The 12,149-nt window shown below is 48.4% G+C and overlaps 1 protein-coding gene across 2 annotated transcripts in view; it reads left to right on the top strand.

The window, feature by feature from the left end:
- The window catches only part of BMPER (BMP binding endothelial regulator), a 208,370-nt gene extending 196,874 nt beyond the window's left edge, over window positions 1-11,496 (top strand). For both annotated transcript variants that reach the window (XM_080664939.1, XM_080664938.1), the window contains exons 14-15: window positions 5,164-5,294; window positions 10,096-11,496. In XM_080664939.1, the coding sequence (XP_080521065.1) occupies window positions 5,164-5,294; window positions 10,096-10,277 (313 nt within the window). In that variant the 3' untranslated portion in view covers window positions 10,278-11,496. The remainder of the gene's footprint in view (window positions 1-5,163; window positions 5,295-10,095) is intronic.
- The last annotated feature ends 653 nt before the right edge of the window (window positions 11,497-12,149 follow it).

Consider the following 12,149-nt stretch of genomic DNA (forward strand, 5'->3'; position numbering starts at 1 on the left):
ATCTCGGAGCCTCGCTTAGAACCGGGGATGAACAGAGCTCAGTGACTTCATTCGTGGCCCGTGGGAGGCCTGGCGCGTGTCTGTGCAGGGCATTCGGTGAGGGTGGACCGCAGGTAGGATCCGTGTTCACAGCCGAAGACACGGCGGCCTCGGGTTGAGTGTAGGAAAGGGACCAGCGGCCCAGGGGTCCTCAGACTTTTTAAACAGAGGCCAGTTCACTGTCCCTCAGACCATTGGAGGGCCGGACTATAGTTTAAAAAAAAAAAACTATGAACAAATTCCTATGCGCACTGCGGGCCCGGGACGAGTCGGCTGCTAAGCAGGACAGGCAGTGGCACCCGGCGGGCCGGATACATGTCCTCGGCGGGCCGCATGTGGCCCGCGGGCCGTAGTTTGAGGACCCCTGGACAAGCCCATCCAGCAGCCTGGCCTTGCTGTGCTGTCCCAGCAGCCCCGGCAGCCACAGAACCAAGACTGCAGCCCATACTTGCTGTTGGATATTCTCACCAACATGTAAGCCCCAGAGGTGCCAAGCTGGCCGGCCAGGAAGGGTCTGGAATGAGCAGCAGGGACTCCCTGCTGGGACTCCGTGGGCTTGCTCCCCCTTCATGAACAACCCAATGAAGCGCCCCCCTGTTCCCCAGCATTGCATCTTTGGCCCTGCTGTTAGGGCGGGAGCACTGTTTCTGGTGCTTCCACAGAGGACTGAGGGGGAGGCAGAGGTAGCCACTGCTGAGTTAGGGATGAAGTGACCTTCCGAGGGGTCATGTGACGTGGATCTGCCTTCTTCCTGTGCTTCCTCCCTCTAGTTACTTTCCTGCAACTCCGGCGAGGGAGGTCAGGGCAGAATGTCAAGGTTAAAGTATAAGTGAATTTTGTGATAGGCTCTTGGAGGTCAAACACGCTGTGTCCACCCAGGGGGCTCTGCCTCCCTGGTCCTGCCCCTTCCCCGCATCTATGCCAGGTGCTAACAGGCCTGAGGCGCCTTCACACGGGTCTGTGACCTTCGCTGGAACACGCCCTAAGGAGAGCCGGTCACCGAGTGTCGCCTTCCAGCCACAGGCTCTTCCTGGGCAGTGGCCTCTGGCTGCTGCCCTCACTCCTGCTTGCCTTTCTGTTCTCCCAGAAGCAGCGTGGAGAGTTCCCAGCGGCTCAGACTGTGTCTGGGTATCCAAGGCCTGAGTGCTTGCCTCTCCCCGCCAGGGTGGCCCTTGTGCCAGAAAAAGCAGAGACAGAACCACCCGGTATGCTGTTGCTAGGCAGCCGGGAGATGTTGGATGTTTTGATTTTAGCAGCACGGGAGGTTTGCCTTTTTAATAACAGGGAGATCTATAGGTTGTCCGGACAATATTGAATGTACTTTTCTGAAAATGTGTCATGAGAGCAGAATTCTCGCATCCATACCTTTTTTCCTCCATCCATGAAATGAAAACCCGCACATCCGCTTGGACTCAGGAGAGCAGGACAAGACGTTCAGTGAACCTGGCAGCAGAAGGCCCTGGGAGAAGCGGCTTAGTTCGGAGGTGGCTGCGGCCGGCAGCACCAGGGCCATGGCCGTGTTGGGTGGCCGCCAGGGCATCGGGGCAAGGACATCCGTGCCCAGCGTTCCGGCCTGAGGACGCGAGGACCGGTCACTAGGCCGTTCCCGCCCGGTCTTCGGATGATGCGCCGCGTGTTTACTGAGCCATGTGTGGCTGGATGAGCCGGATACATCCTCGTCCTCCCACAAACAGGGAAAGGGGCAACTGGGACTCAGAGGGTCTGTGCGAGAATAAAGGCGTGTGTGTGTGGGGGGGGGGGGGGGCAGCCAGGAAGAAGGGACTTGGCCTGAGAGCGCACAGCGTTCGTTGCCCTGCTGCCAGCAGGGTTTTGACTGTCGATGTCCACATTCTCTCCCAGACCCTGGGCACAAGTTTGTGTAAAAACTGTCAAGTCGACAAGTGAAAAAGACATCTTGTGGTTTAACTTCTGTGATAAAATAAAATACATCTTTTAAACCCTCCAAAATGTGTGAAATGTTTCGAGTGAAGGGCTGGCTTTGACAAACGGTTTTGGCCTCAAACGTCGTCCCCCAAGAGCGCCAAGTAATCCAGGCAGCTCCCGTCTTCTGGTCTTCCTCACTGTCAAGGGCAGGCAGGTCAGCGATTGTGTGTGAGGACGCGGTGGGTCTGGGCTGGGGTGTCTGTACGGGGTGGTTATTAAATGTGTGCCTAAGCCATGTTCTCTCAACAGTCTCCAGGAATGGGATTTTAGCTGCCCACACTTGATTGTAACCTGAATAAATAGCTTCCTAAGACAACCAATAGGAACGAAGAGGAAAGAAGGAAAGCATTCACCAGCAGTCCTTCCACCCAGAAAAATGAAACTGAATTCATCTCCTGTCCACACACCTCGACAGAACCACCACGGATGGTTTTCCAAATCAGAGGATGCATCTGCTCCTTGGAGAACAGCTCTTTTCCATACAAATACTGTCCTTTTTCCAGGCCCACGAGGTGCCCCACCATCAATGTCACCTCAAGGGTTTGTGGACAAGGGAAAGGGACCCCCACCCTAAGGGTCAGGAAGGAGGGTGGGTGACAAGTGCCTTCTGGGGAAGGGAAGTAGAAATGGGTTAGACAGGAGATCCCAGGGCAGGGCGGCTGCAAGCGTCACCGTGGAGTCTGAGCTTGCATGTGATGGGTGAGGGTTAGTCGGAAGGAAATGAAAATGGAAATAGCACAGGGCATGGTGGTGAGGAGGGTTCATTCCCAGACATCAGGCCGTTTTAAGGGCCGGCTTCCTTTGGCTTTTCCTGGAAGCCTGGAGGCTCCACATAGATTTAAAGACACAGCACTGTGTGTCTTGTCCCAGAAAGGGTTTGCCAGTGAACATGGTTTCTCAGGATCTCTGTAATGCAAGTGAAAGACGCTATTAAGAAATGCAGCCTTGATGATTACAGAAAGGCGAGAGATCAGTGCTTCTGTGCGGATTAGTGTGTCATCCAATCACATTTTCAGAAAAGTACATTCAATATTGTCAGATGACACTGTGCGCTCTCAGGCCAAGTCCCTTCTTCCTGGCTGCCCCCCTCCCCCCCCCCCCACTATACATCACATCATCTCTCGCCTGGTGACGTGGAAGAGGCTCTGTGGGTTTCAGGTTTGCCCCTCTCTTGCCCCTGTCAGTTCATGTTTCCCAGGGCTCTGCCCTTGAGTGTTGGGCTGCAGTAACTTTGGGGGTGCCTGGTGAGTCTATGGTCCTTTCACAGGGTTTCTGCCATTCTTGTGCAGAGCAGGCGGTAGAGCTGGCTGGTCACTCTCTGATCACGTGTGCAGACATGTCCCACCAGGGGAAAATGGTGCCATGTTAACACTAGGTGACCGTGTGCATCCTGATCACTGAGGAGACTAAGAGTCAATCCTGATCACTTTTCAAGATTGTCTGTGCTATTTGTCATCTTGAATTCGGTCCTGTAAGGAAGAGGTTTTGCTGAAAAAGCGTCTGACAAAATAAGGGTAGTTGGATTTTATTAATCTCGGAGGCCTCTTGCATAAATGCTGAGTCAGAGTTACGAGGCAGGGAACTTGCTGGAAGGCGAAGGTTGAGGACGGTGGTATAGTCTGATAAAAAAGGGAGCACTAGGCTAGAGTTAGGAAGTGCAATTTAACTCACTCTTCTGCCACTTATTCATGTGACTGTGGGCGCATCTACTCACCGGTAAAAGGTCCTCTTCGTTTCACCAACAGTGACTGTCCTGTGTCCTATTGCCTCGCAGTGACAGGCTGCACCTCATGAACTGTACTATCACAGGCCGAAGGCAGGTCATTATTGTGTCTTTGAGGTTAACATGTCTTAACACTTGTTACTTTTGCATTTAACACGTTAAGCGCCCAGCCTGTTTTGTCTTCCGGATGGAAAGTATAGTGTCAGTGACCGGTGACTGACTGGGCGCTGAACGTGTTAAACATATTTCTGTTCTCTTTATGTCCTGGCACATCATTCCATATTTCAAGTTAAGTTAAGGAGACCTTGGTTCGGTCCTCTTTCCCTTTCCGTCTCATGAGGGGCCAGAAGTTTTGCTTTCTCTGGAATTTGTCACACCACCTTCTTAAAAATGGAGTTCAGTGTTTCTTAAGAGACTAAGAGTCAAGATACTGCCGTGGGATTTTGTGCTTTCGTCCCTGGTCACCTTGTCGGTTCTATTGCAGTAGTAGTGTCTACCATTCCTGTGTCAGAGCTAGTCACAAAAGGACAACACTCTGAATGGCGGCTATATTTGAAGAGATGCCTTTCCAACATAACCCCTAGGCACTCGTGGCAATTCACATCTAAGTTAATTAAAATTAAATCAAGTAGCCTAGCCAGTGTGGCTCCGGGGTTGAGCATTGACCCATGAACCAGGAGGTCACAGTTGGATTCCCGGTCAGAGCACATGCCCAGGTTGCAGGTTCCATCCCCAGGAGGGGGTGTGCAGGAGGCAGCTGATAGATGATTCTCTTTCATCATTGATGTTTCTCTCTCTCTCTCTCTCTCTCTCTCTCTCTCTCTCTCTCTCTCTCCCTCTCCCTTCCTCTCTCTGACAGCAATAAAAACACTAAAAAATGTAAGTTTAAACAACTTCCAGGGGTCCTCAAACTTTTTAAACAGGGGGCCAGTTCACTGTCCCTCAGACGGTTGGAGGGCCGGACTATAGTTTAAAAAAAAAAGAACTATGAACAAATTCCTATGCACACTGTGGGCCCGGGACAAGTCGGCTGCTAAGCAGGACAGGCAACGGCACCTGGCGGGCCGAATAAAAGTCCTAGGCGGGCCATATGTGGCCCGCGGGCCGTAGTTTGAGGACACCTGAAACAGTTCGGTTCCTCAGTCATCCCTGATGCATTCTCAGTGCTCGGCAATCAGGTGGAGACAGAAGCTGCTGCTCTGGACGGAGGAGAACCCAGAGCATGGCTTTCCCTGCGAACGTCCTGCTCCGGGAGAAAGGGACTCTCCAGCCGTGCTTTGGGAGAGAGGCAGCCTAGGTTCCGTGCAGAATTGTCCTACCAGTTGTAGGTGTCCAACCTAAAACAGCAGCCTGGAGTGGCCAGTCAGGCTTCCCCACTCACCCCTCACCCCTTGCTGCAAGTCACGTTTAGGGTGTTTGATATTCTTGAATGTTTCTCTTTCTCTTGGTCCCCGCAGGTCCTGTGTGACAGACATGTGTGAGTGTCCAGTCCATAAAAACTGTTACTGCGAGTCATTCCTGGCATATACCCGGGCCTGCCAGCGCGAGGGCGTCGGCGTCCACTGGGAGCCCCAGCAGAGCTGTGCAGGTGAGCGGTTCCGGGGCCCACCCATCAGAAGCTCACCTCCCTGCCCAGGCCAGCTGTGGGGGAGACTTGGGGGCGTGAATGGACACATCCCGCCTGGGCAAAGGGAAATCCCGGCAATGGCCCAGCTGGATGGCACCTTGACAAAACACAGGGGCTTCCCACGAGGGGCAGGACAGAAAGCACTCAAGAGAGAAGCTCTGTGAGGAGCACATTTGAGCAATTGAAGGATTTCCTGTTTCACAACCTCCCAGCCTCACGCTGCCAGCTGGATGCGCTCAGCACATGGACAGGCACAGCTGTGCTTGGGGTCTGTGTGGGGCAAAGCAGATTCAGGACAACTGCAGTCACTTAAGGTCTTTAGTGTAGCTGTGATTTTATTTATTTATTTTTATTTTTTTTTTGAGAGAGAGAGATTGTGCAGCAATCCCTAGCATGGTGGTCGGCAAACTCCTTAGTCAACAGAGCCAAATATCAACAGTACAACGATTGAAATTTCTTTTGAGAGCCAAATTTTTTAAACTTAAACTTCTTCTAACGCCACTTCTTCAAAATAGACTCGCCCAGGCCATAGTATTTTGTGGAAGAGCCACACTGAAGGGGCCAAAGAGCCGCATGTGGCTCGCGAGCCGCAGTTTGCCGACCACGGCCCTAGCAGAACGTTCCTTTGCCGAGATAGATTTCTATAACAGTTGTTTCAGCTCTTTGATCTCAGGCAAGGTCATTAGCTTCTTTGCTATGTGTGCAATGGACATCTTTGTTCATCCAAGAAATACTTGCCACCACGTGACTGCGCACTGGGCATCGTGCTAAGCACTGTGGGCACTTTGGTGACGATGACGCCCTGTCATTGAGGTGCCGGCAGTCCCATGGGAGAACCGGACAACAGTGGTAACCTACACTAAGTGCTTGCTGAGAAGGGTCGGCGTGATGAAGGAGAGAATCGTCTGGAAGCTGTGTTTTCAGTGTGTGGACCTCTGGTTCACTTAGGCCCGGGGGTCTTGGTTTGGCTCACCTTGGAGTTACTTTGGGAGCTCAAAAACAACACAAACCCAGAAACCTATGCCTGGGCCCCAGGCCCAGACCGCCTGCTTTAATTGGCCTTGCGTGTCTTTTAAAACCTTTCAGGTGGCTCTGACCTGCAGCCAGAGCTGAAACCACTGAGTTAATGTGACCGCGTATGCTTAGGTGGGTGGCTTTGGGGGAGTAGCTGGAGGGTAATTGGAGGTTACAAAGCCTCCTCCAGCCGCCCCTGAGGCAGTCACGAGTCTGTGACCTTGCAAAGCACCAAGGCCCTTTCATCTCCTCTGACGTCCCCTATGGATGTGCTCCCTCCTCTGCAAACCCAAGTCGAGTCTTTATGTCTCAGTTCACTTCCCGCAGCCTGAGCGCCTCTCTCAGTGCTGCCTGCATCTCGGGGGAATGTGGATTTGATGAAAAATAGCTCGCACTGAGGTGTGGCAGAGGCTCCTGGAGGTGACACTCACGGGCTCACCTCTTCCCTGAAACATCAGTGAGGGTTAGCATCGTAAGGGCAATGTTTTTGAGGGACTGGGTCCCTTAGGTACATCTTGAACACACCTACTGAATGCTCCTTCTCTATGTTGAGTCCTCCTGCCCTCGAATCAACCAGAGGATGAATAACAGATATGGAGTCAAGCCCCCTCCACCCAGCCTGGTGAAATGCTGGGCTCAGCAGAACTTGGCGGATTTGCTAGCTGTGGTGAGGATCATATTAGATACAGAATCTATGAACCCTTCCAGGCCCAGAGCTATAGTTAGCACCACTTCAGCACACTCATTGCTTTTGAAGGCTACCCATTTCGTGTCAGCATCCTGATTTCAGGGGCTGAATCTCAGAAGCTAAATTTACTTTTCTAATGGAAAAGGAATATGGATCCTGAAAGGTTTCATTTCCCCCTTACAATTATGGAGCCATCTGAGTGAAGTATAGCTCCATCAATGTGCTGCTGCCGGGGAGCCTTTCACACACACACTCACACACACACACACACACACACACACACACTATATGCTTCCGCAGATTCACACACACACACACACACACACACACACACTATATGCTTCCGCAGATTGACACACACACACACACACACACACACTATATGCTTCTGCAGATTGACACACACACACACACACACACACACACACTATATGCTTCTGCAGATTGACACACACACACACACACACACACACACACTATATGCTTCCGCAGATTGACACACACACACACACACACTATATGCTTCCGCAGATTGACACACACACACACACACACACACACACACACTATATGCTTCTGCAGATTGACACACACACACACTATATGCTTCTGCAGATTGACACACACACACACACACACACACACTATATGCTTCCGCAGATTGACACACACACACACACACACACTATATGCTTCCGCAGATTGACACACACACACACACACACACACACTATATGCTTCTGCAGATTCACACACACACATACACACACACACACACACACACACTATATGCTTCCGCAGATTGACACACACACACACACACACACACACACACACACACACTATGAACTTCTGCAGATGGACAGCCGGTACGTGAGAAATTTACAGAGACATGCAGCATCCCTCAGTAGACTCATCTGGAATTCTGAAGACTAGAAGAACACTCTTTCCTTGTTTTTAGGTCCCAGAGAAGGGAAATTTCCCAGAGTAAAAAGCTTGGAAGTTGAACAAATAAGAAGCCAGCCAGGCTTGAAACTCTGAATGAATGAGGGACTTTCCAAGTGTAGCCTGGATTTTGACAGTATCGTGACAACCAACCCAAAGCACATGGCCACTAGCTGTGGGAGGAAGGACTAATGGGACTCCAGTGTAGCATGTGAATTACCAAATACAATGCAATATGCGAGTTACCAAAGTCTAAGTACCTCTAGCCCCCAGGACTACGCTGGTACTACTTTCATACATGTTGGCACATCTGATTTTCCCCTATCTGGCTTTATTCTCTTGATAAATTTTATTTTCAATTACAGTTTACATTCGATATTATTTTTTGTTAGTTTCAGGTGTACAGGATAGCCATTAGACAATCATACTTTACAAAATTCCCTCCCCAATACTTCAGGTACCCACCTTGCAGTATAGTTACTACAATATTATTAACGATATTCCCTATGCTGTAATTTACAACCCCGGGACTATTTTGTAACTACCAATTTGTAGTTCTTAATTCCTTCACCTTTCTCATCCAGCCCCTTAACCCCATTCTACTCTGGCAACCATCAGTCTCTTCTCTGTAACTATGAGTCTGTTTCTATTTTGTTTGCTTATTTATTTTGCTCTTTAGATGCCACCTGTAAGTGGAATCATATGGCATCTAGCTTTCTCTGTCTGACTTATTTCACTTAGCATAATACCCTCTAGGTCCTTCCATGCTGTCACAAATAGAAAGATTTCATTCTTTTTTATGGCCGAGTAATCCATTGAACCACGGCTTTTTAATCCACTCATCTACTGATGGGTACTTGGGTTGTTTTCACATCTTAGCTATTGTAAATAATGTTGCAATGAACATAGGAGTGCATATATCCCTTTGAATTCGTGTTTTGAATTCGTGATGAGTACCCAGAAGCAGAATCACAGGTCATAAGACCGTTCCATTTTCAATTTTTTTTAGTAACCACCATACTGTTTTCCATCATGGATGCACCAATCTGCATTCCCACCAACAGTGCATGAGGGTTCCCTTTTCTCCACATCCTCGCCAACACTTGTTTGTTGATTTACTGATGGTAGCCTTTCTGACATTTGTGAGGTGATATTTCATTGTGGTTTTGATTTGCATTTCCCTGATTAGTGATGTTGAACATCTTTTAATGTCTATTGGCCATCTATGTGTCCTATTTGGAGAAGTGTCTATTCAGGTCTTCTGCCCATTTTTTAATTGGATTGTTTGTTTTCTTGGTGTTGAGTTGCATGAGTTTTTTATAAAGTCTGGATAGTAATCCCATTACCAGATATATTTACTCTTGCTCTAATTTGCCTCAAATTGATTAATTCAACACATTATTAAAATATGATTAAAATATGTTAACACATTTCCAATATCTTTGGTAGTTTTTTCCTGTTGTGTAATTGTGTTTATTTGAATATTGGTGTGTTTGCACAAAATGTTTGTATTCATCACAGCTCAGTTGCTTGGAGGACTCTCTGGAGTTCATGTTTTACAGTATTATCAATAACTAAATGACCTTATAGATTTCCTTATAGCTTTACTAATGTATAGTTTGTCTTATCTTGGAATAAAAAGCTTTCATTTTATTTTATTTTGAAGTTCACTGGCCCAGCAGCTGGATCTTTGATGTTATTTTTTTAGGTGCAGGTGATCCCAGGGTGTTTGTGGAATGATAGGTGTTCATTATTCCTTTGTTAAAATGCAAAAGTAGGAATCTCAGTGGGGGAGCTGGGGTGGGGGGGTGGGTGAAAGAGATTAACCAAATAATTTATATGCATATATGCATAACCCATGGACACAGACAGTAGTGCGGTGAAGGCCTGGCGGGCGGGTGGGGGGGGGGAGTGGCGGGTTAGAAGGGGTGAACGGGATAAAAGGAGACACCTGCATTACTTTCAACAATAAAGATTTTTAAAATGCAAAAGTGACCCAGTGTTGTGGAAAGGCCTGGCTGTGAGTGACATGAGCCTGCAGGATGGCATCAGACTGTGGGTGAGCTAATGAGGCCATTTCTCCACATCTCACCTTGGTCTCCTCCTTTCTTCCAGCCACCCAGTGTAAGCACGGGGCTGTGTATGACACCTGCGGCCCAGGATGTGTCAAGACCTGTGACAACTGGAATGAGATTGGTCCGTGCAATAAGCCGTGCGTTGCGGGCTGCCACTGTCCCGCCAACCTGGTCCTTCACCGGGGAAGGTGCATCAAGCCAGTCCTTTGTCCTCAGCGGTGACCTCTGTTCAGCAGCTAAAGACTTTGAAACCTGGTGTCCTTGACACTGGCGTGGAAGAGCCAGTGAGGGACTACCGTGTTCGTGTGCCCTCCTGCACACACACACAGAGTATATACGTGTACATATATAGATATAGAGATATATTCAGAAACATTTCGTCATTTATATAAACTACAGGTGGATTATTATATGTATATTTTTTGCTATAAGACATGTATTATTTCTAGAATCCTAATCTGTAAGCCATTGGACACATTGTATAAATAAACCAGGTGTTTTTAATTTAATAAGGCAGCATGCGGACATCTTGGATGGCTTTAACATCACATACGTTGTCATTTAGAAGGAAGTTTTTCTAAAAAAAAAAAAAAATCCTCAATTGCCTGCCTGCATTAATTTTAGCTTTGAATCAGGATTTGCAGCTGAGTGAGAAGTGTGTTTCTCTGGAGAAGGGCAGCTCTTTCCAGGGGTGTTTCATGATTGCAGAGAAAGGAATGTTTGCCGGAAAGAGACGGCTGCTGATTGGTGACAGGCCCTAATGGTGCGTGGAAAGCAAGGCCTAGGTTCTTAGACGTTATTGGGTCATGATCTGGTATGGTTTCCCAAACTGACTGGCGGGTCGCCAAAAATATATATATTTGTTACTGGAGCATCAAATGGTTTCTTACCATCTTTATATATTCTCGGAGTCTCCTAATTGTATAAGTGTGTGTGTGATGGATGCATCCACTTGTGTGTCACACATAGAGATTAAGGAGTGTCTGGGTGACATGTTCGTTTTATTGGGCATGAGCAAATATTTGGAGACACTTGCACAGCATAAGAAAAACTATACATTTCTCTGAATCTCAGAACAATTTAGGATGGGCAAATCCGATGAATTGATGTTAGCCATCTCCATGTTGTGACTGTTCCATTTATAAAGTGAAAGCCTTTAATTATTTATAGAGGATTCCCAGTTCAGTGCTGTTTGGTTACTGTTAACACATCGTGATTATTAGACAGGAAGAAAGCCTCGATGGATCTGTCGATTTAACATTAGCCCAAATGAAGAATTGTCTATATACTTGCTCTACTATCCTGAGAGGTTACTGTTAGTCACCATGTGATTTTCCTGACTTGTTTTCAGTTGCATAAGTGGAAATGTCAACAAAACAAAACCCACGGATATCTAAAAATAACATGTTTTGCCTTGTAGTAAATAAAGGGCTTAAGATTTAAAACTACATATTTTCCATCTCAAGATGTGCTGTGCTGTACTTTATAAATAAGCTATACCAACTTCAGGTTCCTTGATCTTTAACAGCTCTATTTATATACATTTTATATACCCTACTAGTGGCCCAGTGCATGAAATTCATGCATGGGGGGGGTCCCTCAGCCCAGCCTGCACCCTCTCCAATTGGGGATCCCTTGGGGGATGTCTGACTGCCAGTTTAGGCCCAATCCCTGAACCGGCAGTTGGACATCCCTCTTGCAATCTGGGACTGCTGGCTCCTAACCGCTCACCTGCCTGCCTGCCTGCCTGATTGCCCCTAATCCCTCTGCCTGTCTGCCTGATCACCCCTAACGGCCCTCCCCTGCCAGCCTGATCTCACCTTCAACTGCCTCTGCCTGCCTGACCACCCCTAACTGCCCTCCCTTGCCAGCCTGATCTCACCCCAACTGCCCTCCCCTCCTGGCCTGATCGCCCCTAACAGCCTCTGCCTTGGCCCCCACCACCATGGCGTTGTCTGGAAGGAAGTCAGACATCCAGAAGATGGACAGTTTACCTGGTCTAATTAGCATATTACCCTTTTAGTAGTATAGATAGGTTATATAGGATAGGATTGCTTAATTGCGGGGGGTGGGGGGGGGTGGGGAGCCTTTTTC

This window comes from Plecotus auritus (genome assembly GCF_963455305.1).
Source record: "Plecotus auritus genome assembly, chromosome: 4".
Classification (NCBI taxonomy): domain Eukaryota; kingdom Metazoa; phylum Chordata; class Mammalia; order Chiroptera; family Vespertilionidae; genus Plecotus; species Plecotus auritus.